This window comes from Chironomus tepperi, unplaced genomic scaffold, assembly GCF_022539635.2.
Source record: "Chironomus tepperi strain 1889 unplaced genomic scaffold, CSIRO-AGI_Ctep_v1 contig_163, whole genome shotgun sequence".
NCBI lineage: Eukaryota > Metazoa > Arthropoda > Insecta > Diptera > Chironomidae > Chironomus > Chironomus tepperi.
The window spans coordinates 2,374,776-2,402,425 of record NW_027226285.1 but is presented as its reverse complement, the minus strand read 5'-3'; the positions used below and the strand labels follow the sequence as shown (position 1 = coordinate 2,402,425).

Here is a 27,650-nt window from a genome sequence, read left to right as displayed (position 1 = left end):
TCGTCTGCTTCTTCCATTTTCATTCGAAAGAATTGAAAACGAATTTCAGTCAAAATAATAATAATAAATTTCTTCTTCGCCTTTCTCGTGTACTTCCGACCGTAAGTACTTTCCTTTCTGCTTTTGTTTGCCAATGATTTCATTTAGCTTCTTAGAAGCGACATCATATTTATTTTTATTTTGCTGACGATGAATGTTGCAAGAAGAGATTTTATTTAAGAATTTGTATTTTAAAATAAAAAAAATGAAAGAATTATGATGGGGTGTATGCTGTGTGTTGCAGCAATCTATCATGATTAATAAATGGCACCGAAAAAGGAAAAAAAAAGTTGATTCATGAAATTCATGCATGGGATGAAAATATACTTGAAAAGACTACGTGAATGAATGTGATAAAATATGTGAGAAGACAGTATGAATAGATTAAAATTAATTTATTCGCTATTAAGGCGATGAAATGCTCGAGGGCTTTCCATTCTTATGAGCAGAAAATCAATTTGTGGATTAGATTATGCTAAAAAGGAACTTCCCACGAGCTAAATATTTTTCTCTTAAATATTTCTTCATATGAAATTTTGAAAAAATCTTATTTTTTTTCAACTTCATTAAATTTTGGAATACTTTTCAAGAATGCAAAAAAAAAAAAAAATTAAGCGGCAAGAAATTATAATATTATAACTTTTTCTCTTCTTCTTTTTCTCTTTCCTTCAAGAAGGATGGATGAAATAAAAATCGGTGTGACAAGCAACGCAGGTATAAAAACCTGGTATTTAAAAAAATGCTTGGAATTTCACCAAAATAATTTTTGTGTTACAAATCCCCTTACTTTTTGCTACCGTTAACAATTTTTATCGCAAACGATATGATGCCTTTTTAATTTTAAAAGGTACTATAATGACATTAAGGTTATAATCACTTTCACAATCATATTAGCAATAACGACAAAAATAAAAGGACACACAATTAAGTTGAATTATTTCTAAATGTAAATTTATAACAATAACTAAAAATTTTGGATGCAAAACTTTATGTCTACCTATTTTCAACTCATTTCATTTTTATCAGTAAAAATTATGTAGAACTTTTGAGTTTTAATTTTCAACATAAAAATGAGGAAACGAAAAAAAAAGTTTTCTCATAAAGTCGCTTCTGTATTTTCTCATTCCTTCCTACTTCCTTTCCTAAATAATATTTTCATCACTTCTTTTTATCTCATTAAAAATTGTTGAGTTTTATTTTCTACATGAACAATAGAATGACTTAAGCAGTGACGTAAATTCATGATTTGACTAAACCAACAATTGTGAACATCAATTGAAGATATTTTTAAACAAGCGTACAGACAGCAATCGAAAAGAAGAAGATAAAAATGTTAATGATGCTTTTGGAATATATTTGTCGAAAATTGTATATCATTTTTACTTTAATTCCAAATCTAAGAAAAAGAAGACACAAAGAATAATTTTTTATAAATCTTTCTTCAGTGTCCGTAATAAAAGAACATGTTCCAATAAAATGAGTACAAAATGAGCAAACTAAACAAGAAGAAAAAAAGAGAAGTGAGAAGCATAGTCAACTTATGCAAAAAGGAAAACGAAATGATGAAGAGAATCGCTAAAAAAAATAATTGAAGTAAAATTTTAGTAATGAAAGAATCAACATGTGCGCTCCATATTGTTCTCAGAAAATTTGTATGAATTCATTGTTTTAAATACATAAACACCGATAGTAATTTAATTTTTTTAAAATATCATTTGGGAATATTGTTTTGCAACCAGAGTCTTACGATAATTCAAGAGCAAGATTCAACACTTTTTACAGATTTGCAAAGAGTTTAAAGCTTGAGTTTTAAAGCCTCACATGTGTATTTAGATCAAATACAGATTATTTTTCAAATGAGTATTAAAAATAAGTACAACATAAATTTCTTTCGGAGCACATGAGTACAGCAAAAACATGTTTCAATTTCTCATCATAAATCCATTCCTTTTTATCCATTATACGTTTCAAATTTCAACAGCAAAAAATATATAATACCATATAAATTAGATACGAGCAACCTAATCTACTCTGCTTTAATTTTTAATACCTCAAATCCATTCACTTTAATTTGAGTAAAAAATATTTCTAATCATTCGCTGAATTAACTTGGTTTAAAATAAATATTCTCTAAACATGATTGCAAGTACTTTCACACATTTTTCCTCTCATTTTTACATTTCTTTCTTTTTCTCGAATCCGAAACAAATTCTCATAAGACATTAAATTCCATGTTTAACTTTAAAAAAAAATAACTCTCCGTAAGTCTCTTTTACTCAGCACGCGAGTAAGTTAATGGGTTAAGCAAAGCACACACATATGCAAGACTGAACACATTGTACGCATACAAATGAGAAAAACCGTAGTAAATTTATTTTCGCTTCCAGTGATGATTCTTCTTCTATTTCTTCTTTTCATGTCTCACTTCTCACATTTCTCAGTTGGAATCAGTCATTGAGCAAGTGAATTTCAGTTTTTGTTAGTCTTTATTATTTTTGTGAAACGTTAATTAAAATAAGAAATCTTAATTTTAAAAAAATTAAGTTAACAAAATTAAATAATTTATATCTTAGTGAATCAAATTAATAAGTTAATTTCATCCTGAATTCAAAGAATCTTCGTATTTCATTTATTAAAACAAATATCTGTAGGTTCAAATTTCATCTATGAAAGTTGAGAAAAACAGTAAAGAAAGAAAGAAAATAGAACACGGTGAAGTACCTGTGTGTCTACCAAAACCGAATATTTTATATTTTCTGATTTCATACTGAAATTCAGCAACATTACCTTTGCTCTTATAACGAATATAAAGCTTATGATGTGCGTATAAATCACTAATAACACTGACGTAATTATCGTACGTTTCATTTTTTGTTTATGTCTGTTCATGATTTTTAGTTTCATCATTTGCGAATGTTAAAAATGTAGAGGAATTAATGAGTAGTTACACGTATTTGCACTAACATTATACAACACGTTGTTTAAAAAAATTTTTTTAGAGTTAAGAATCTAACGAGAAATTAAATTTTTAAAAAGATCCATTTCATGGAAACAAAGCAAATTATTAAAGATTTGAGTAGACAAATGATATCGGATAATTCTTTAACACTAGTTTCATAAAACAATTATCACGATTGTTTACATAAGTCAGAAAATACCACATTTAGTCTATAGGAAATCAATAAACAAAAAAGTATTTGAATCTCACTAAAATAAAGTACTATACTCACGAATGACCTCGAAATCACACTTAATGTGTATTTCATTGCATATAATTAGACAGTGATAATCTCAGTAGAAAGTGATTGTAATACTTTTTCTGTAAGATCGGACTTAAAACTAAAACATACGGTCGAAAATATAAAAAGACATCGAAGAATGTCAAAAGGTTAAATCAAAATTTCTCGGTAGATCTGATAAATGTCAATACTAAAATAATTAGTAAAATATCAATAAATCATGATTTTTTTTATTGAGACAGCAAAGTAAAGTTTATTTTTTTTTAAAACCGCATTTGGATGCTGTTTGACAACAGTTTAGCTAGACTATGGAGTGATTAGTTGTATATTTCAATTGATTGACTAACCTTTCATCATGATTATAATTCAGAAATTATTTTTTTACACTACATTTCTATATGGGAATGTTAAAATTCTAAGTAAATATACAATATTATTATTGAAACAATAAACGAATTCGTTCGTAACAAAAGCTCATGAAATATTAACAATCGATGTCAATTTAGCGATAAATTGAATTAATTTAACTTCCCCTGCTAATTTTGATATGAATTTTAATTTGATTCAAATATTGAGTCAATTGAATTGAAAAGCTATTGGCAAAATAAAAACTGTCGATAGCTGATTTTAAATTAAATATATTTGCTCAATTTTAATACATTTGATTCTTTAATTGACATATTGTGTTCGTAAGTTAACAATTTCCCTTTTTAAACTGAATAATATAATCTTAAAAAATTTATTTGAATAAAAAATTTAAATTATAAATTTTAATCGATAATACTCAATCGAGTTCATGAATGCTCAAAAACCGTAGTGTATAATAAAGAATGAATCACTAAAGAATCGAAAATAATACTGACTTTTTGATATTAATAATTCATGCCATTCTTTTTACCGCATTTTCGAGGAAAAATCAGCATAATGATTCATTTTGATCGTTCATTCCGTTTCATCAAGTTATTGGCCATTAGTGATAAACTTTAATATTCACAAATTCAAGGTACAATCCTTAATAAATTAAATATATCTATGGATATTAAGAATAGATCTTTAACAAAAAATATATTTAGGTTCCCCATTGATTAATAAAATCTGTGAGAATTGATTGCGTCATAACTTCAAATTCCAACCATTAACTGTCGGAATTAAGAATACATGATAAGATAACTTTGTAAATCAAATGGAATTGATGATTGTACAGTATTGAATGTCAGTGACGAAACACACATGCATTGAATAGTAAATATTATCTCTAAAAAAATATGAATCATACACGTTACATGATAAAAAGCTTTCGTTTCTGGGTCATGTAATTATCTAACCTTGACATTAGATTCGGTGTTAATATTTGTTATTGTTCATGGGAATTTTTTTGTTGTTAATAAAAAATTCATAAAATAAGAAGAAATTGAAATACCTATACCGAAATTCAAAAAGTCAAAAACATTTATTTAAATTTGTATGTGTTCCCTCCAAGAATTTGCGATATTTGTGTTTCTCTGACTGGATTTCCAAATACACGTTTATGTTCTTTAAATAAAATCAATTAGGTATCTTAAAATTTAAAAAAAGATCACAATAATAGAGACGCTTAATTCACCACATATATACTTTGCTAATTTTATGCTTTTTTATTCCATTAGCGTTACATTATTATCAACATCATCAGCATCTTCAAGCATGAGTTTGAATTATTCTTCGTATTACATTCGTACACAATGTAATTACACAATTTTATTATTGTCGACATTTCAGAATCATAAAAATGATTGAAGTTTCTCTCGCTCGTATAGTTCTGTATCTATCTTTCCTGCGCACGAAAGCATATGTGAAAAAGCAGATATTTCTGCAGACTTGCTAATGGGAAGGAAATAAAGGAGAGAGAAAGATTTTAGTGATGCTGATTACATACCTTATATGAAAGTTAATTGCAGTGTAAATATTACATTCTGATACATAAATTCCCTTACATTCAAGTTTAATTGTCACACGATAATATGACAAGTTCTTCGAAAATGGAAATTGAAAATTACAATTTAATGGGAAATTACTTGAAAAAGTTTTCATTCTAAATGAAAAAGTAATTAAGAAGTTTATTGCATATTCCTAGATCTTTATCACAGCAACAATCTAGTCATCATTGGAAATTTTAATTGAAGATATCATCAGCATTCATTTATAGATTGTATCTTGAAGCGTCCCTTAATTATTATATGAATTAAAAAGCATGGTATGAGCATAGCCAAGTCTCGTCAATAATTTTGTGCTATGAAGTAAAAAGAATTCTATAAGTTCAGAAAGTAGAAGTGGATGAGAAATAATAAGCGTAGTTATTAACGAGACTTAATCTACCACTTGCATGTTTGAACAGAAAAGAGAAGCTAATGCGCTCTTCAACTGCACTTACTTTATGATTTGAAATGAATGCATGTTCATTATTGTTCTTATATCATATCTCTTTTTTACTCTTGAAGATTACTCATACTGTGTCGAGTGACATGTGTAATCATAAATATTACATAATAATCTTTGTCTGTTTGTTATACAATGTTTTAATCTGCTTTACACAAGGTACAGAAACTTATAAATTTCAATTATTATTTTATTTTCTACAATATTTATCTCTTAAAAATATGCAAAACAGCATTCTGCTTTCTTTACTGTTTGTTAGATTTAATAGAAAAATTGAAAAAGCTGAATATTCCTTAATAAAGTTTTTAAATTTGTTTTCCAGGTCCAAATCATCAGTAGCTAAATTCTAGAGGAGTGCATTACAAGAACTATTTATAATCTCCTACATTTTGAAAACATTAATACATAAAGAACACTTGCAAAGGATAAACAGTATCACATAAAGCTAAGGATTAACTTTTTTCATCGTGAGCGCATTAAGAAAATTATCATAGTAGACCGAATTTTTTTCTCAAAAACATATTCAGTAGCAAGTGTATTTTGTGCTTATTTTAATGAACTTCATGAAAATATGAGAGCTGTGCTTAATTAATTTACGTCAAATGAAATAATATTTTATCGCATCAAGTAAATGCTCATAATAAATAACGAAGTTACAGGGTAAATTAAGGAAAAAGACAATAATGATTTTCGCAAACAAGCTTTAATTAGTAAAGCTAAGCAAAACTTACTCAAACAAAACTCATATACACAATGTGAAATATTTGTAATAATATTTGGTCCCAGTAAAATATTCAAGAATTGAGTATACGAAGCCAAAATTAAACGAAACTATAACAAATGGAATAATAATAGCATAGAGAAATAATCTCATAATTCTTTATGTCTCAGAGAATTTTTTTAATATAAAAGTAACGAAAAGACTTAAATTTGGCAGAGAAAATGTCGTGTGATGCGATAACACGAATAATTCTTATCAACGTACTTCTTCTTTTAACGGCATCAAATGCCAGAAATTTTGAATATAGATTAATACAATCTAATAACATACAGCGTCAAGAACTATTGCAACAAAAATGCGAAAAATACCACTATATAGACAACAACTATGAAGAAAGCTATCCAAAATCAATTCATGAAATGAGTGAAGTAGATATGGAGCATTTGTTGATTGACAGAAACCATAAATTTCTATACTGTTACGTTCCTAAGGTAAGTCTCTCAATTTCAATCGAAATTACATCTATTTTTCTTTAATTGTTCAACCATCAATTTCATTTCAATCCACAATAATGTCAAAGCAACTGCCATATTAGCATCATTATAATCTAACTGAAATGGTTTCATTCTGGAATGCAGTTGATTTTGACAAATTCATTTAATGCGAATCAAAATGCAATTAAAATCAGTTTTGACTTAATTATTATTTGAATGCCATACCATGCATCCTAAATATAAAAGCTAATGATTATAATGATTTAAATATGTTTGAAAATGTCGATAAATCTGTAATTTAGGTGGCATGTACGAATTGGAAGCGAGTCCTTATGATTATAACAGAAAAATCAAATGAAACTGATCCGTTGCGTATACCTGCAACTCTGGCACACAAACCAGGAATGTAAGTATTAAGTTTCAATAATCTCATATATTTTTGAATTATAGAAAAATATAAAATTAATTTTACATCCTTTTCTATTCGACCTCAATGATTTCTCAACTGTATCAACCAACATGAACTAAAATACTATACCTATGAATGAATGCTGAAAAGGTTTGATAAATTTAGTTCATTATCAAGCGAAGAGAAAGAGCAAGTTCTATCAGATTATACAAGATTTATTATAGTAAGGCATCCGTTTGAACGACTGTTATCTGCTTATAGGAATAAGTTTGAAGGGAATTTAGAGAGTGCCCGATATTTCCAGGTAATGAATATATTTATAATATTTTTTATTCTATATTTAGCTTTCAGTTGTGTCACATTTTTATATTCTTACCATTTTTCTTTTTCCCTTATTTCCTTTTCCTTTTGCTCCTTCTGATCGTTTTCTCATGACATGAAAATTGAATCTTAGAGAAATTCATTTTCATTCATTTACAATCTTTGTGCTCATAATATTAATACAATGAGGCATTTTTTCGGTTCGTTAGTATTCTGTCCATTTCGTAATCCTTCGTTCATTAATTTATTGTTTTCGAAGGAATTTTTGCTCTTTCTTTCCATTTAGTGAGATGTTCTTTTCTTATTTTTTGTTTTATATGTATTTCTAAACAAAAATGGAAATGTAATATCGTAGACTTTTCTAGTAGGGATGAATACGAAATGATCAAATAAAAGGAAAAAGTTTTTAATTTTTAATTAATGTTTTCAGAGTTTTTAAATTCAAAAAGAGTTTTGGGAGGAGTATTTATTTTATATTATGAACAAGTTTCATTCATTTAGCTTGTGTTTTTTACTCAGCTTGAATGCTCAGATATGAGAAACTATGAAATGAAGGAAAATTTATTAAATGACTTCTTTTCCTCTTATAATGACATTTAAAATTACATCTAAATAAAAATAACCAAGGCACAATGGGAGCCTTATAACATATAAAATATTCAAAAGATGTATGTGTGTTCATATAGATTTAATTAAATTTCACTTTTCTTCTTTGTCTTTCTTTTGTTCTCTTTTTTCCTCTTCATGTCCCTGCTTCATTGTTGCTGATGATGTCGAAAACAATTCCGATATCTTTGACCATATTGGACCAACTAATTTCTATCATCCCATCGACCGAATAAATAAATAAATAAACTTACATATATGTATTAAATTAATATAATACACATGAACATCATCAACATCAATAATATCAACAGACACGTATTGGTAGATTGATAATCAAGAACTTTCGTCCACATGCATCCCGTGATTCATTAATGAATGGTCACGATGTCACATTTGATGAGTTCGTACGTTATTTATTAACGCCAGAATTGAGTATGAATTATCAATCCAATCAATCATCGTTTAATGAGCATTGGGAATCCATCGCACGATTGTGTCATCCATGCTTAATTAAGTACAATGTAATTGGCAAATATGAGACGATAAATGACGATTCAGCACTAGCTCTACACATGATTGGTGCAGATAATGTCACATTCCCAAAGGTTACAAGAACTTCAGGAACTAGTGAAAAGTTGCAGCATTATATTGATCAATTACCTTTAGGATTAATAAGGAATCTTTATAAATTATACGAAAGTGACTTTAAACTCTTTGATTACAATCTCGATGACATATTAGGATTTGAGCTTGGGTGATGACTTCTAAATAATTGATTTTAAGTAACAAATATGCACAAAAGTATTTTTAGTTCCTTATTAGGTTGTATTAAAGTAAGTCGACACGCACAAAAATTTGATTTTGGAATAAAAAAAACTTTCTCACTCAATATTAGAATTTAGAATAAACTGGGCACCTTGAAATAATTATACAGTATATAAGAAATAATAAATAACTCGAACCTTATTGGTGCTATTCAAAACTTTTAGATAAATTTTCAGTACTAAAAATCTCTTTGAAAAATTTAAAAAATATCCTTAGAGACTAGAAAATAAAATCCATTAAAAATTTTCCATAAAAGAAAATTGTTCCTAGACATAAGTATATTTAATTAATATTCATAATGTATACAGGAATGAAATATTTTTCTCTTAAATATCAAAGAAAATTTACCATAAAACTAGAAGAATATTTATGAACGTACGTTATAGATGGATAAAGTTAAAAGCATCTCCCCTTTCTCCAATAACACGAACTTTATTTATTATCGACAAAAATATGTTTTTAAATTGCTTTCAATAAAAATTCCGCCCATACGTTCATATAAAATATTCCCTTTTAGCCTTAGGTTGTAAATGAGTATAAGGGTTAGAGTAGACAAAAAAGGAAAATGTCAGGTGTATATTGATTAATTAATATCTCAAAATAAAAAAGAAAATAATCAACCATTATAAATAGAGGGTTCACCAGCCCTCATTCAGTTGCTGTTCATTTTATACATATGAGTTTACTTTCTCTCACCACTCTCTGTTGTCTAATAAAATTATAATTATTATGTTCTATTGCTAGAAGCTCTAATTATAGAAATTTTTATGATTATTAATGTTCATTGTATGTCACATGATATGGTACATGCGATCCTACCATTAGATAACTAAAAATTATTTTGAATACCTTTACATTCATTCGCGATTTCTATTGTTTTTGAGATATGTTCACGAAAGTAAAGTTAATATATTACCAGGAGACAGACAAACTCATATAAAACAATCAGATTTTCGATATACATCCCTATTCTATTTTGAGCTATACGCATGGATCTGATACAGACATGGAATAAAATAATATGAACAAAAGTAAAAAGAAGTAAAAACAACTGTGATGTTTAATTACTTAATAGATAAATATATAATGTCTTAATTAATGTTAAATTGTATGGCGATAATTCGCATGAATGTTATTTTTTGGGGTTTAATATTATTGCACAATAGAATAACTACGATAATTTGGATAATTGTATGAATGTATGGAATTTCAGTTAAATTAATTGCATTAAGCGATTAAATGAATAAAATTTGTTATTTTTATATCTGAATTTGTTTTGTTTTGGTTTTTCTGTTTTCACTTAATTTTGTTATGCAATATAATTAAGGGTTTAATATTATAAATGTGAGTAAATACATTTAAAGCTTCAAATAACAATCAATTTTTTAAATACTTATTTGTTTTAGACTGAAATGTTAAATCAACGTCATGGATATAAGATTCGTACCTGCAAATAAAAAAAAGAAATGAAAAATTAATTATTGATGAAATTTTGAAAAGTTTTTTAATATATAATAAATCACATAATAATTCAGCAAAAATTTGACAATTTTATTAGCACTTGTTTTCAAGCGATAAAATTTCTATAGTCAAAATTTTTTAATGTTGTTTTCGACTTTATTTTATTATTTGTATGCTAGCATTGTGAAAAACCGCGTCTCCTGATAAACACGTTTAAATGTTTTCACTGCAAATTACGCGTTCGTAATTAACGTAAATTTAATCCACAAAAATACTCTATTTATCACAAGCTATACCAGCAATCACCTTAATTTATTTAATTCTATCTCTATCTTTTGCACATTCAACAATGTACGCGTATATTAAAATAAGGCACTTGACAATGTTTAAATTACCTGCGATTATTTCCCAATCAATATGTGAATCCACATATGTATACACACAAGGATCAACATATGTGATTGTTGGAAGTTGAATACGAGAGGAAAGAAGGTAAAAATATCGTGGCAATAAAATTTATATTTATGTGCAGAAATAAAAAATTATAGCCATAAATTAATGAGTAAAAAGAAGATGGAAAATGTTCGCCAATTGGATTCGTAAAAAGTAAAATATAAATTATATAATTTTATAAATCGATGGTCATTTAAGTTAAGACCTTACCAAAGCCACCAGAAACTTTTGCAGAAAAGTTTTCTATACAAAGAAAAATCAGATCCGAATGAAACTTTTAAACAAAATAATCTGATGTACTGATTCTTTCATTACATAGAATCATCTAGTCAACAAGAGTCAAATTCGATAAAAAGTAAAGCCAAAAATTTCTACTCTCTGTACAAACTTCTGTTTGTTAGAAAAAATAAAATCTCATTTTTCAACATAAATGAAAAATTTCACATTAAAAAGTAGTAGTAGCTACAATACTAAATGAGAGAGAAAATTTTCAAAGTAAGGCAAACTCATTATCAAGTTTAAGCACCATTGGGTATTGAGCGAAAAGCACTACAGACATGCTTTGAATTGAGTTTTTATTGCACCATAGAGAATAGAGTTTCATTATTGATTGAGCTATTGCGAATTGTATCTCTTTCCTTTCTGCTTATTTTTGCCTGCTTTATTTATTTTCATGCTTGGTATTAAATCTAATTATAATCTGACAGGTGAGTATTGCAAATGATGGTTGAAAGTTTTAGTATAATTTTATAAAAAAAAAATTGAATGAATAAGACATTGATGAGTTGGTGTTCGTTTACTTTTTCGTACCTTTTACCTTATATTTAATGGACAAAAATAAATTCTCACTTATGCTCCTATTCAACAGTTGACAATTAAATTTTTCATTTTTAAAAGTTCTGTTGAAACGTGTCTAAAAATTCAATCTCTTAACTTTTAATTACCATTTTTTCGTAAGTACTAATTACAATCACAATTTTTAATCACTCTGCTCATCCATATTTAATTCTTTCTAAAGCAAAACGACAACAGCTTGATTAACTTTCCGAAAATTTTTACCTTTATTTCACCTCATTTATAATAACAGCTTGTCAAACAAGCTTCATAAAAATTTTACTACTTTTTCATTCGACATTGTTGTACTTTTTGTCTTTTATATTAATTTCAGTTTATATCTTCTAGTTATATTTCCCACCTGACATGAAAATAAAACTGAAATTAATCAAAACTGATTTAATGATAAATTTTTATGAGCCAATATTTTCGTTGTTTTGTCTCGTTTATCCTAATGAATCATTATTACAATAATTAAAAAAGAAAATTTGGACAGGAAAATAATGTATTCTGTGCACATTTTTAGGACATAAAAAGATGACTTAATTTTAGCATATTCGGTACAATTTTATTAATAAATAAAGATTTTTTTACCGAAATAAAGTCTGTGAAGAATACTAAGTCATGCCAATTTAACATTGCCATGTATGCATGCAAAAGATCTGACAAGTTGAGAGAAAAGTTGCTTAGAGTGAGCACTGTCATGTGCATTCAATTCTACATTCATACGAAAAAAAAGAAATCAGCAACGGAAGGAACTAAAAAATGCATACAGAGTCCGAACAGAAAACTGATGTGAATTTTCATCCAATTAAATCTATCCCTGTTTTTGCTTTCTTTTGTATTGCTGATCTAAAGTTTTTCCCTCTGTTTCATTCACCGGACAGGACACATATATCCATATAAACGTGAATAGAAATACATATGTGCATCTTTATTGTTCACATCAAAGCTCGCTTTATTCCCTTTATTTATTTATTACCGGATTTGTGCTTATTCGCCACTTTTTTATTATCTGCAAGCTTCTTCATTTTTATTGGATGTGTTGTATTTTGTTCACGCTCAAAGTAGTTAGCTTTCACATTTAAATGAGAAATAAATGGAATAGAGATTGGAAATTATAAAATGAAATAGCTAATAAAAACAATCAAATTAGATGGAAACTTTGTGAGTTGTCATTCGACAAAACTTTAATGATTCCTAATCGTGAATATACATAAAAAGCTGTTTAAATATTCCAAGTAAACATCACATAGTGTGAAAATAATTCATGATTTGTAAAAGGAAAAAATCACAAATGAAGTAGAAATTTTTCCGCATCAGTTAATGCAATCTTCATCCTTATTTACTATCTTCTTTTTCCATATTTTTGCCTCAAATCAGTTCCATCATTTCTTCTTCCTATTCTGCTTGACTTTATATACATATTGCAGCATCATCAACAACAACCAAACTAGATTAAATGAATGAGTAAGTTTGTTTCTTACTAGTCATCCAGTCGATATCGAATAATTTATTTTCCATGCTTGACGAATAGACTTAAATGATCATTAGCAAAGGAAGAAGTTAAAGTTTTTCTTCCGGAGAAGCAAAGAATGAAAAATGATGTAAAAAGTATAAAGGGCACTGAAAGCAAGAAATTTCATTTTCCATGCCAGTAAATTTTACCAGCATGGCAACAATAAGGTATACAGCGACATGAAACATATTTTTTCTCTCGTAATTTTTTCTCACACAAAGTGATAACACATGTTTATTATATTATTAAAGGACATCAACAATAATTTTAATGTAGATAATTTATAAAGAAGTGACAAATTTGACTTCTGAAAATAAGATTGAAAAGGAGTATTATGAAAAGTAAATGAATGAAAAATATGCAGAACTATAGTCGCAACCTTTCTCTCTTTATGAATTTATTTAAGCTAAATATTTATTCAGTGCAAATTTACACAGCGATATTTTCACACACATGAGATGAAATAATTCATATTTTATTTGCTCTCAATTTTATTATTATGATGATACCAATTTTTGTAACTATTCAGTGGTTTTTATTCATATTGAACAAAAATGGAGGGATGTATGAATAAATAAATTAATTCTGTGATTCAACGTGCAATTTAATATCTCTTGTGTTCTGTTTTTGTGTACTATATGTGTATACATAATAGGTGTACATGTACATTTATTTTATCACGTTTTGGTTTGCAGAGAGAATAAAAGCTCCTTTATTTTCATTTTATAATTTTGATAATAATTTTATTTTTGAATACTACATGAAATGAAATTGAATAATAGCGAGGTTTATGAATTAAATTAAATAAAACCTTCCAGTTCATCAGAATTTTTCATAGTACTATATCACAGTATACACCATTCCTAAATTATTTGTCAAATATCGTAGAAATTATTATATTAATAAAAATATTTGATTTGCATAACAAACACTTTTAATCACTTAAATATATGTAGTTACATTCATGATATATGTCTTAATTATTTATAAACTAAATGTAATATTGCAGAATACATGAATGTACCGAAATTAGATCAAACCACAATTATTTGATAATCAATAGTGAAACAAAGTTTCTCAAATTGCAGAAACCTCATCTGTACACAATCTGTATATTACTTTCTTGAATAACATCTCTTCCTTTTGGGGTTAATCAATTTATTCATGAAACTAAATTTAGTTGCAAAATTTATATAACATCAACTATGTCGATAAAAAAATGTTTTCAAGTATTTTCCTTCCACCACTAGTTCCTGTATGATATAGTAGTAATAATAACTGAAAACTTTTGTTCCTCTTTCCATCTTCTCTATCCACCCTATCATAATCTTTGTCGTTTTCACCAGTTTTTACAAATCTTACCTTCCGCTTTCTATGCAGTTGTTACAAGATACGTAGGATAAATAATTTTCGGTGAAAATTATATTATGCAGGAAATTAAAAGCAAGAAGTTACACATAATATAGTAACAGAGCAGCAAAGAAGAAGAAGAGAGAAAAAAGTTTAATATCTGTTGCGTTGAGAATTAATTTTTTTCTTCTTTAATATTTTCTTTCTGAACGAGTAAACTGCTTTTGGAACGGAGAGGGGCCATTTCTTTACTCCGCTTTTATGAAATGGCTTATTACTTGTCCTCTCATCAGGGAATAAAAGTGTAATCCGTAATACGTGAAACATTTTCATGTTTTCATTAATAAGTTTTTTTGTCGGATTCTGTATGTAAGAACTTTGTACCCATAGAAATTCATGAGCACGTTATAGTTTTATATGAGCATGTTCATTGTCCACATGAGAATTTAAAAATAAATTTTCTAGGAGAATCAAAATGAATTAAATGTTAAAGGAGCGAGGTGCAAATGAACCGAAAATTGAGAGTTCAATAAAGAAAATCCAATGAAGAATACATAGGGTGAACTAACGAAAATGAACTATTCTAACAATATAGATGCTATTTAAGTGGATTAACCTTCTTAATTAAAACCAAATATACAGACACAGAGTGACGATGTGAAAAGACTAGATGGAGCAATGAATGTTCATTTTCTTCTCACTCTCTATCTATTACGGTATGTATTCTTTTCAATTTTCTGCTTCGTATCTATCCATTCACTTGTATGTTTATTCAATGTTGATATTTCAAAGAACGAGGAAATAAACGCTACAGATAAATTGCAATAAAGCTTTTGATTGTTCGAATATACTGCAAATAATACTCATAATATAAGAACTTCAACATCTTCTCAATAAATACTTTATTGTAAAAAAAATTCAAAATTGCTTTATAAATCATTTTAAAGTTGTCCAAATCAATAAAATATTAGAAGTAGAGCAAAAGAAATGAACTGTTCATTTTTCTACAGTCGATATATTTATAGCGTTTTCTGGCAAAATTGTTTCATGAAAAAGCATGCAGAAATTCATTTTCATACGTTGTTTCCTTGTTCTTATTAAACCAAAGCAATATTAAAAGATAAAGGTTTCTTAATATTCCCGCAATCATTTGTTGATTCAACTTATTATGGTGTACTTCCTTTTCATAACCAACGTAAGTCTCTAACAAATTATTTCTATGAACACAATGATGATGATGATGATGGTGCTTTTCATGTATCAAACTAAGCCGTAATATTCATATTCTTAAAACGAAGAAAAAAATAAGAAGTCATTATGGTTCAGGTAAATTTTATTAGTTAAGAAGAGAAAATATATCCTCTTTCGTTTCCATATACTTTCATATATTCTTTATGTTATACAAACTCAAGTGCTCAATTTTAGTATACGTATTATATAATGTGATTTTATCACGTATCTGATAATGATATTCAACAAGAGGTAAATATATGCTTACGAGTGTATGTTATATATATAGCATTTAAACTCTGCTTAAGCTTTGCTCACATTTTGGTTGATAACATTTAAAATTTTTCGTCTATAATTGAATTTATTCATGGTATTCTGAGATAATATAGGCTTTAACTTGTTTTGATATTTAATAAATTAATTAGTCATTATCAAAAATCTCAAAATTCATAGAAAATTTACTCAAAATCTAATGTATGTTTTTGTTAATTGATTTTTTTGAAAGAGAAAAGGAAAGAAGAATCTGAAAACAGATTAAATGCTCGTCAAACTGATCTACTTAGCAGACCAATCAGCCTTCTAGTTTCATTCATTTGCTGACATTCTGCAATCAATTTGTAAAATGAACCACTAAGAAAAAATAATACGGTGCTGGTCATAAGACCATGTATTATGTATTTTAAATGTACTGTCATCGTTAATGTGCAGTTGAGGAAAAATCAGACATGTTGATAAACAAACCAAAAATTGTCTTTTAATAATTCAACACAGCACGTCATCTATCATGTTCAATTTCAAATCAATAAAATATCTTTTCAATACTTTACTGACTGACTCTTATGAATAAATATTCCGTGCTGTTTTCCATACGGATATGAAACAAAAAAAAAATTGTTTCAAAACAGTGAATGAAGTATAATGAATACAGCAACATTGAATTAAAAGGAAGGGAAATTGAAATTGTGGATTTTAATGAAAAAAAAAAACTTTTCACTCCGTTGACTTCAAATAAAGCACATTCGTAGGAAGACGAGGTTAAAATTGAATTAGAAAATGACATCAACGAGCATGGCTGCTGATGTCTGACCATGTATACATACAATATTATAGTGTCGCCGCAATTAGATTTATCTATGATATGTTCGATGACATTTGTGAATCATGAAAATATTAGATAGGTTGAGCCTCTTTTATACGAGTGTTCAAAGCGCATTACTTAGTTTTTATATCAAATATCTGACAAAAGTTATTTAATCAAATACATAAAATATGTCAAATACTGCAATATTTCTTTAAAGTGCATCCCTTTTTATTTCAAAATTTATTCATTGATGAATGAAAAAGCATTTTGATGAAATTACTCTTTCCTACACTATCAGAATGCGACATACAACATTCACTTCTGGTTCATATGCATACTTGCTTATGTGGTCACAATAAACCTTTTTGATATAACATTATCAATACCATATTCAAATGAACCATCTCGAATCTTCACCCTTTGAAAGCAAATATCTGAATTGATAAATTGATTGCCAATTAGAATTAATGTTGACAGCTATCGTTATATAAATCGATTTTTATTTTTCATATTTTCACAGTTGATATTACTACTTATGCATGAATAATTTATTTAATAAATGCTTTCAATTTATTTAAAATTTATGGATTTCTCAGTATTTGTGAATATTTTATATAATTTAAAGCAAGTTTTGGAATATTTATTGTGATCCTTGAATCATCTTTTCAAAAAGCATTTAAATCAATCCAGTTCTCACTTTTTCAATTCATATTACAGTTGAAACATCATCAATTATGTGCAAATATTAACAGACATGGGGTACGAAATTCTTTCAATGTGCTGTTAAGATATAGAAATTAAGAGGATGAGAAGCAACAAGGGAAATTTAATAAGATACTTTTTATTCCAATATGCAGATGAACTACATGCATAAACTGATAGTTCAAATAGTAGTACGAAGTTGAAAAACTTGAACAGCTTTGTAAAATGAAAGAAAATATTCAGTGTAAGTAAGAAAGTAACAAGAAGATTCGAAGCACATGCTATGAACTCACGAAACATTATAAAATACAGTTATTATAGATTCAAAATAAAGCATAAAAGAAGATTGCAAAAGATCTTTTCTTTTGCCAATCTGCAGAAATGAAAATTATACGAATGATTGTATAAATGACCGATCATTGACCTGATGTGTGCACTCAATTCGTGTGATATCACCAAATGAATATTGCATATGTCAATGTCCAATAATGGAACATTTCTTTCACTCATTCTCTACGGTAGTTTAGACATTGTTTTTTTGGTCGCACATTCTCGCATATTTCTATTCAAAAGGAAATTGACGCAATCGAAGCAAGATTGAATGGTCGAGTAGGGTGGAGCAGAAAACGTATGAGAGACTTCAATAAACGGCATCTAATCGATAGCAATTGAATCTAAAAACATTTTTATTTCTACGTCAAATCTCATTCTTTTGTACGAGAATAGGATGATGTCTGACTGAATGATACTAATAGTAAAGAATCACAGACTTTTAGAAACAAAATAATTTATAAGATCCTACTCAATAAGTCTCTCATCCTTTTATAGCACATTTTGAAACCAATCACATTTTTTCAATAAAAGTCATCCCATATGTTCATAGTCTTGAAATAAGCTTCAACAGACCACAGAACCTCCTTCAATTAATTATAGGTATTTATTAAAAGCGTTTTTGAAACCACAGTTCTCCTCTAAAAATACTTAAATTTAATAACAGTAAAAAGAAATGAAAAATGAAAGAAAAATTGACATATGCTATCCCATGTGACATGAATCACTCATAAAAGTTGATAAATCGATGCTTGACCATTTCACATTTTAATTGGATTTTGATTGATTTTCATTTTTTTCATCCTTTTATGTTGTGAATCTATGAGATATAGATTTTTTGTGCACAAAAATACTAACCATAATCGGTTTATAGTGAAGCATACAGGAAAAATGGTGGTATGAGAATCTGAATAGATATTAGTAGCTGCTGCTGCTTAAACTGTTGTTGATATAACTGCTCATTGTATGTATTTAAAAAAATGTATGCGGAGAAGTACCACATTCGGGATAAAAAGAGCAAAATAATAAAATGATGAGAAAAAAGCATAAGCGAAATGGATGTATAATCGCATGTCATCGTCTAATCCACAATGTAATAAAAATGTCATTTTCTCATCCGCAAAAGAGGAGAAAGAATAGCAGCAAAAAGAAAGAAGCATTTCCCATCTGTGAATGGCTTAAGATGGAGAGGGAGGAGGAAAAAAAAACGAACAGAGAAATGGAATTTAAGTATCATTTTCATTTTAATACATTTTTGCTGTGTCATACATTCTCAAATTTCCTCTAAATTGAAAGCAGCACAAAAAAAATATTTATATGATAATTGCAGTCGAGAGAGAATTTGTACTCTTGTCGTTCAAACATACATGATTCAATGTCAAAAGACTCATCATTAGAGTCAAAAATTTATTCTCCTTACCATTAAATCTTCTTCTTTCTTTCAATCTTTATTATTATAGGAAAAATATAAGTCAAAGAATATATCGGTAATGGGTGAGAGGCAGGAAAACGTCAATCAAATTTAATGTTGTTTGTATTTATGACTTTTTGGGGAAAAATGTGAAAACTTTTTTTCTTCTTCGTTTTTCGTGGAAGCAAAAATAAAATCGGAGCTTAAGATTTGAAGGTTTATGGAGTGTAAATCAAAAAAATACGTTTTAAGCTTTGGGGAAATTATGTCTAAACAGATCGTATGAGAAAATCTTAGCAACACCTCCTCAATTTATGTTTATCAAGTTACTAATTCACATTGCTGCTATGCCAAATTACACCCTAAATCACATTTGTATGTTATTTGATAAAATAAACGACACGTAAGAATTTTCTAGAACTTTATATTGTGCATGAAATCTACGATTTTCAATGATAAAACCGAATATGTCACCTTGAATTTCCATGCAATTTCATAGAATTCTCACAACCATCAACAAGTATCACATGTACTTTCTGTTGTTGAATCAAGCAATTTTCCATATTTATTCACGAACATTTATTTGATATAAATGGAGGGAGAATAAACTCAACATGAATGAATTGCAGTGCAGTGGAAAATGATAATTTTCTCTGTTTTCATTTTGCTAACTATTTACCGCTTCTTATCACGAAAATAAATTCACGTATAAAACAAAAGAGAAGAAATTCAAAGAAATATGTATAGGAATAAAAAACTCCCCTGTTTTATTTATTTAAAGCAAACATGAAATGGCAATGAGAATTCAACAAGAGAACATGTTGAAGTCAAATAAACCATTAATAAATTTAATATCGATTTTTCCCACACTATTGTGTTCTTATACTAAAGAAATCTTTTTTTTTATTTCTCCGATTTTCATATTTCTTTCCCATCAGGTATATAAATTCATGTTTGCATGATAATGCTTTATATGATTCTTTTTTATGTTGTCAGATAAGTAGTGGTAAAGCATGAACAAAAGAAAAAGCCACAAATTAAATGAAGTATTTCAAAATGTTTGCAATTGATGTCATTGATAATTTTGTTATTACATTATCACGAATTATTATTTGTCTGAAGCTTTACTTCTATTTCAATAAAGTTTCAGTCGCTCTTGAATTGTGCATTTGAGAACTGACGTAAAACATGGACAGTTTTATTTATGAATAGAGCAAAAAGTGAACAAATAGTATTTTTAAGGTACAACCCAAAAGAAACATACTGAAAAAAAAATTATGAGTGATTGTATCTATGTATCAAAAAGGAACCACAACTAAAAAAACGGTTTCAATAAAAAAGAAAAAAAAGAAAGACAGGAGCAGAGCCATGAATTATTTATTATTATGCAAAATAGTGAAAAAAAAATGAAAAATATGCTATTCTTTCCTTGTTTTTCATCATATTCAACCTTTCTCGAAGCTTTTATGTGTTTGCTGCTATAAGCTGAACATTGACTGTTTGAACGATGATGACGAAAAATATTTTTCTATCCTTCAATACTCAGCATTGAAAAAGGGAAATTCGGAGAAAGACCATATAAAACTGACTAAAGTGAAAAGAGTCAATGACTTAAATTTCATTCTGTGGCTTATTATAATGAGAATTCTCAGATATTTGTGGTGAAAATTTGTAGAGAGTGAAAAATCTGATGACATTTTCTAATAAATCAGTTATCAACCTTAGTCGGTGTCCAATCAATAAATGTACATATTGAAAGGTGAAGTTTAACGTTTAACAAAATTATAATAAGTTGATTATCAACCATCGTTTCGATACCTTCATCATCTTGTTTACCAACACAAAATATGTCAAAACACAAGAACTCAAAATGCATGACGGGAAAATCTAAGATTGAAAAATAATTAAATTTAATAAATTTTCTCATCACAACATCAATATTCAATATGCTGTCATCATTCTTGACATTATAGAAGTCAGTTCACGTGCTTGAATATACATCAACATCATTTATTTTTAGTAAACTTATTACATAATCATTACAAATACTGCTGCTTCACTAATTATTTAATCAAATTTCTGCAAATATTTAGAACTGAATCAATTTTTCATTTAAGTGACATAGAAATTCAATCACGGTTTGATTATTAAAGGTAAAAGAGACTTTCTTAAAGGGATTCATTGTGTACTTGGCAAAGATTGTTTCAATAACTACATAAACACAATACTGAAGCTAGTCAATTAAATTTCATTTATTATTCAAACATTTCATTAGTTGTGTAGTATTTATAGTTTTATATCGATAGTATTGAACATGCACAGCTGTGTAAAAATCGCTGATTGGTAAGTTGTAATAAATTGAATGTAAGAAAGGAAACAAAAAGTATTGAGCTTTAATAGAAATTAATTTTTAATAGCAATTTATCGTTCTACGCTTTTTTGTTATTTATTGATGGATACAACTACCAATAACCATGTTTTTTTTTTCATTCACCGTATATATATTTATTTAATACGATAGATTGATTTAACAATGGACAAAATGCATGATTACAATTACACTTTTTTAAAATGCTAAGCAAGAGTAAGTAATGTAATGATATAGGATTCAAATACTTTGAATATCAATTTGATGTATGTACGTTCGACAAGCATCTATTATGGGAATTATGGATTGGAAAGAAAGTCATTATATTTTCATATCAATGCTTATTGCTTTCGCTGTTGCTTCATTAAATATTATGTGAGTTTTCGTTTTTCTTTCCATTATACCTTCAAATGCGTATAGATTTGCACGCTTTAAATGGAAAATTGTGCTACGACATAAATAAACCTATTGAATGGCACGTGGGAGTCCTTGAAATTCTTTTTTATGTTTTTAAATTCAAATAAAAAGAACGAATTCGAATAATAAAAATATGAATTTTATTACCTCCATGTGTGATCAGGAATTAAAGAATTTAAGCATTACGTAGGTTGATTTCTTATTTTTGAACATTTTTTCCAAGAAAAATACTTTATTCAGAATTTATCTTAAAGAGATTTTAAATTGCATTTCCAAAATTATTTAACGTGATTTAATAAATTCCATAAAAATTCTAAAAATATCTTTGAATATTCCTTCTCTCAAACCAACATTTTACTTCACATATTTCGAATGAAAATCAATTTAATTCCACAAGACAATCAAAGAAAAAATGAAAATACTGAGAAAAAGACAGAGAGAAAATGATAAGATTTTTTCAATTTAAATTTACTTCCTCTCAATCATTTCATTTGAAATCGATTAAAGATTGAATGAATGTGAAGGAAATTTTACTCAAGCGTTAATAAATTCATATTATTCCCTTTTAAAATTTTCATTTATAAGGAAAATTCTTTCGAAAGCAATTTTCTTCCTCATCTATCGCCTTTTGTATAAGGAAACACAAAAAATTGTTGCTTCAACAAAGCTGCTTCCTTCTATTTTTGTCTAAGATTTTTGAAATAACGGGAAATTGATTTTTTCTTCCTTTTATGTTATTTTACCTGCTATATTGATCCTCTTTCTATCCTTCTATTTTTTGAGACAATAGTACTTGGGGATAAAAGTGATTTTTTCAATTTATGTCAATGTAGCTGCAATGAAAACGAGTAAGAGAAGAAAAATCAGTTGCTCACGTGAGACTTCAATTGCATATTTTGTAAAATTTATAGAATGAGCATTTTTATATGGTTAAGCATTTTGTTAAAAGAAAGAAATTTATGAATTTGTTCATTTTACTATATAATTTTCAAGAACTGCAATCCACATTCCACATCATTACTAGCCGGACGACATACCTCATGTAGCAACAAAACTTTGAAAATTGTACAAAAAATGTTCAATTGTCTAAGATGAAAAAAGTTTTCGGCTCCAATTTTATGAAATATTCAAGTTCTACCTTCATTCAATCTATCTTTTTCTTCGAATTCTTTTTTCTACTGTCTAACTTTGCTCCATGTGAAAAATAAAAAGCATGTGAGATTCATGCATGAGCCAATTTTAAGAAATGGAATGGTCATGAAAAGGGATTTGTTGTTTTTTGTACTTAACAGGACAAACAAGGAGAAAGGAATAAAAATATAGCTAATGTTGTTATTGTTGCTGATATTACGTCCATGCTACATATTTTGACTAAAATAAAAGTATTGAATTTATAAAGTTTGTTTAATACTTTTTCTTTTGTTCAATCTTAGCTAAAGAAGAAAGCTGAAATCTTCATGTATGATGTTTATACTTTTATCTATTTTTTCATGTATCTGCTTGTTCTTCTTTCCCAAATGTTTCAAATCTCTGTTGAATTGTTGAAACTTCTTGGTCAGTCCATACATACATGTTAAAGGAAAAGAAGAATGAGAGAAATTTATAGGCGAAATCATGTGAAAAGTAAAACTATTAATGCATTATCACGTTGCAGATTTTCTCTGCTGAGATTATAACTTTAGCATCTCTTTGAAAATTTACTTCCAAATTTATTACTTAGTGTAAGTTTTACCATTATACATACGAGCATATAAGTTTTATAAATATGTCTAGACATGTATAAAGGTATATGAAATAATTATCATGATCATCAATTTACACTTCATTTTTTAAAAAAGTGTCATCAAAAGTCATATTTTAAAATTTAATGGAATAAACCTTTTTCAAAACTATTTCAAAGTACCTATATGTACAACATCTGTTAAAATTATAGCAATATGATCAAAACTAAATAAAATTAGGTAGTTGTGTAGAAGAAATTAATTAAATTTTCATTAATTCTTATATCCTTTCAGAAAGGTTTTTCATTTACTTAAATTAGCCTTAAATATCATCTAACTTTTTTCCTAAAGATTTTAAGTAAAATTCTTAACAGGATTTAACTGCCTCTTCTATTATATTTTAAGAAAATCCAATTTTTCAATTAACACAGAAAATTTTCAACAATTTTCATTATTAGAATTTAATTACATCCTTTTAGCATATCATTTTGTCATTCTGAGAAAAGAAGCAAAGCAGCTTCTCTTTTTCAACTTCCTCAATTAAAGAAAGGCAAACGTCAGATGAAATTTGTTCACTTTACACAAGAGAACATTCGATGTGAAGGATGAAGGGCTGAGTATTTCGATGCACAGGTAAAGAAACCCCTTAAGTCACCTTAATTCATTTCACTTTTAATTACAAAAAAATATCTTCTAATTCTTATCACAAAGAGTGCTCAATTCATCTTGGAAGATTCAGCATTGTCGTTATGTGTACATTTGTGTCTGTCTCAGAATTTTCTTTCAAAAATCTGTATAAAATAATAGATAGGAAGATTTATTTACTTTGGCACTTTAGTGCTTAAGTCTTTATATAAATTCTGTCTCTCCTTTTTTCTCACAATTTCCGTTTTTCTAAGATTTCTTTCACCTGTTCAAGAAAGAGTAAGTTTGTAATAATCATTCTTAAATTAAATTTTCATGACTATAACGCTTTTTTAGATGTATATTTGGATTTAGACAGTCAGAAGATTAAATTATTTTGAAGTTCTAAATTCAAATTAAATATAATATTATAATTTGGGTATATAATAACTATATATAATGAAAAAGAAGCAATACGAAAGCTTCAAGAGATTTTTATGTCATGGAAACGCGTGTTAAGCTTGAAAATATCATTTCCCGTGATTTGACACTTTCAAGTAGCTTACTTTCTTTACACAAAAGAGATCGCAAGATTTTTTTTCCTTTCCTTTTAGTCATTTCTGTTCTTTTATAAAATATATAATTAAGAAAATTAAAGAGAAATAATGAGCATAGGGGCGGTTTTTTTTAAAATGAAAGATTCCGCCTGCTTTCATTTTTCCTTTCTCCTCTACGCTTCTCTATAGTTTTTACATCTAAAGCACAATTAAGAAAAAAGAAACAAAAATCTGTCTCTGAATAAAAGTTTCCTTTCCTTTTCTTATACTTCTGCCGTTTGAGCACTCGAGCGCAAGTGAAACTTTTCATTTCACTGTTTGTTTTTCATAGTGCTTCAGCCGAGTAAGGAAGAACTCAGAAGAGGAAAATAAAGTAAAAAAAAAATGTGAATATATTTATAAATGTAGAGAGATGGAACAACTTCAAAATTAAAATTCTCAAGAGCTAATTTAATGTATAAAATGTCCACACAAAGTGGAAGCAAGCATAAAAAAGAAAGATGAGAAAAAAAAATCATTTTCTTTTTTCACTTATTTTGCATATATTTTTAGTACTATACTATTTAAATAACGACAAGTGTCTGAAATGAGACACAGTAACTTGGGACTCAAAATATGCACACAAAAAAAGAAATGATGAAGCTGAGAGGAAGTTGATAGAACTGCAGCTGGTCAAAGAAATGAATGATGAATTGTAGTTAATTGAAATTTTGAATTATGTAAAATAAATTCCAGACTGCATGGATTTGGATTTATTTCATTTAATATCTTTTAATAAATATGGCACATAAATGATAATTTTTCAATATTCAGAAGCTTTGAGCAATTTCTAGTACAAGTTTCATAAAATTGTAAAAGATACATGTTAAAAGTATAGCAGTTGTGGTTTCACACATAATTTCATTCAATAAAGCATATGTAAGTTATATTTTTGTTCACATGCATACACACTTATAATCTTTGTTGTCATTGCTGATACTTGTTTCATTGCTCTTTCTAAAAATTTCTTCCATTTCACTTTCTTTCGCCACATCAACTTAATTAGATTTATTTTACGATGTTTATGGGAGATAATTTTGATGAGAATTTCCGCTCGCTCGCATCAAAGGAATTTATTTCCATCAACATTTCATGTATCTACGATGCGACGAGTGTTTAAATTTTTTGAATTATTACTTTCCTTCTGTTAAATTGATGACAATAATAGATACACCCCAACACAAATTCATTATGAAACGAGTGTATTGGGTAGAAACCCAATGCGGATATATTCACACCGTACTATAAAGTCAAGTGGATAGGTCAAGCTTCGTTTATATAAATATAGCAATAGAATAGCATAAAGAAATTTTAGAAATTATTCTGGGCAAAATGGTTTTGCCCCATATATAATTCTCAGCAAAACGTTTTTGCCCCACATATGCATCAAACCCACACGTGAAAACGGTGTGAATATAACAATTTTGCAATTTAATTAATCATTTTATTTCCGAATTATTTTCTTATGACTCGTTTTTTAAAGAAATACTCACAGCCAATCAATCAAAATAAACTGGAAAATTTTTTGAATCCATTTTGAAAATTATTTAAATCTTTTCATCAGTGTATATCATATTTGTTTACTTTTATTGACATTTATTCATTTCTTTCTCCATATGTGTATCATTTCCATGTATGAATTTGTACAGAGAGAAAATTGATATATTTGAAAAGATAAATTGACAGACGTAATTGTAAGACTATAAAGAATGCCAATGATCGTATACAAATATACACACAGCAAATTGCATTTCAATATATTTTCAACAACCTTTTGCCTTTCTCTATTCGATTCTTTTCAACTGACATTTGATGAAAGTTAATTGGCGTGTGTATAAGTGAAGGATTGTTGATTGATGTAAACAAATAAAAACCGAAATTCAAGGCAATTCATTCAAATTTAGAATAGTATAGTTTGTGAGCTACATTAAAGAACCAATTAAAAAGCAAATAAAAATCATTCAAAATTGTTACTTTTTTTGTTCAATGCAACAGATGTAAAAAGTGTGTTGCATACTTCTAGCATAGAAATGTTAAAAGAGAAAAAGAAGCAAACGTATACCAGACATGAGTAAGGAGACATTCTGACTGGATTGAGATGTGATATCTTTCATCTATAACATTTTTGGCTCATACGATGGATATTTTTTTTCTCTTTGCCATATAAACATTTGTCTGGTGAACACATATCTACTTATAAATTTACGTCTCATCAGTGATAGAATAAAATCACACAATCATAAGTCGGCATCTGTTTGCAATTTTTTTTTCTATCTTTTTATAAATATCAAGGAAATTACTTTGAGTCGAGAAAATTTATTTCCTGTTGCTTTAATTATTGCAATGTTCTTTAATTTATTTTTTCCTTCTATTGTAGAGATTTTTGCAAAGCTTTAAATTATTTAGTCATTTACAATTTAAATTTTTTCATTTTTCTAGTTATTTTTTTTTTTTCATGCAAATAATGTCAACGTCTGTCTT

At 27.7% G+C, this 27,650-nt stretch overlaps 2 protein-coding genes across 7 annotated transcripts in view; one reads left to right on the top strand and one right to left on the bottom strand.

Annotated features, from left to right (window-relative positions):
• LOC139088442 (protein amalgam) overlaps nucleotides 1-27,650 on the bottom strand; it is a 122,930-nt gene that overhangs the window by 82,582 nt on the left and 12,698 nt on the right. Inside the window, exon 3 of one of the 5 annotated variants that reach the window (XM_070637663.1) lies at nucleotides 22,972-23,061. The exons of the other annotated variants lie outside the window; for them this stretch is intronic. The gene's annotated coding sequence lies outside the window, so the exon portion shown is untranslated. The remainder of the gene's footprint in view (nucleotides 1-22,971; nucleotides 23,062-27,650) is intronic. 5 annotated transcript variants of the gene reach the window in all.
• On the top strand, nucleotides 2,496-10,342 carry LOC139088410 (carbohydrate sulfotransferase 11). 2 transcript variants are annotated; one of them, XM_070637626.1, is made up of 5 exons: nucleotides 2,496-2,686; nucleotides 6,016-6,905; nucleotides 7,211-7,314; nucleotides 7,468-7,621; nucleotides 8,559-10,342. In XM_070637626.1, exons 2-5 carry the CDS (start codon nucleotides 6,636-6,638, stop codon nucleotides 9,003-9,005), a joined length of 975 nt encoding a protein of 324 aa, XP_070493727.1. In that variant the 5' UTR covers nucleotides 2,496-2,686; nucleotides 6,016-6,635; the 3' UTR covers nucleotides 9,006-10,342. The 2 variants fall into 2 exon arrangements, with proteins under 2 accessions (XP_070493727.1, XP_070493728.1); XM_070637627.1 differs by lacking the exon at nucleotides 2,496-2,686 and adding an exon at nucleotides 4,936-5,001.

Coding starts and splice junctions, on each gene's coding strand:
- LOC139088410 (XM_070637626.1), top strand. CDS start 6,636: ATGTCGTGTGATGCGATAACACGAATAATTCTTATCAACGTACTTCTT. Junction 6,906..7,210: donor TATACTGTTACGTTCCTAAG/GTAAGTCTCTCA, acceptor TCTGTAATTTAG/GTGGCATGTACGAATTGGAA. Junction 7,315..7,467: donor CTGGCACACAAACCAGGAAT/GTAAGTATTAAG, acceptor AATGCTGAAAAG/GTTTGATAAATTTAGTTCAT.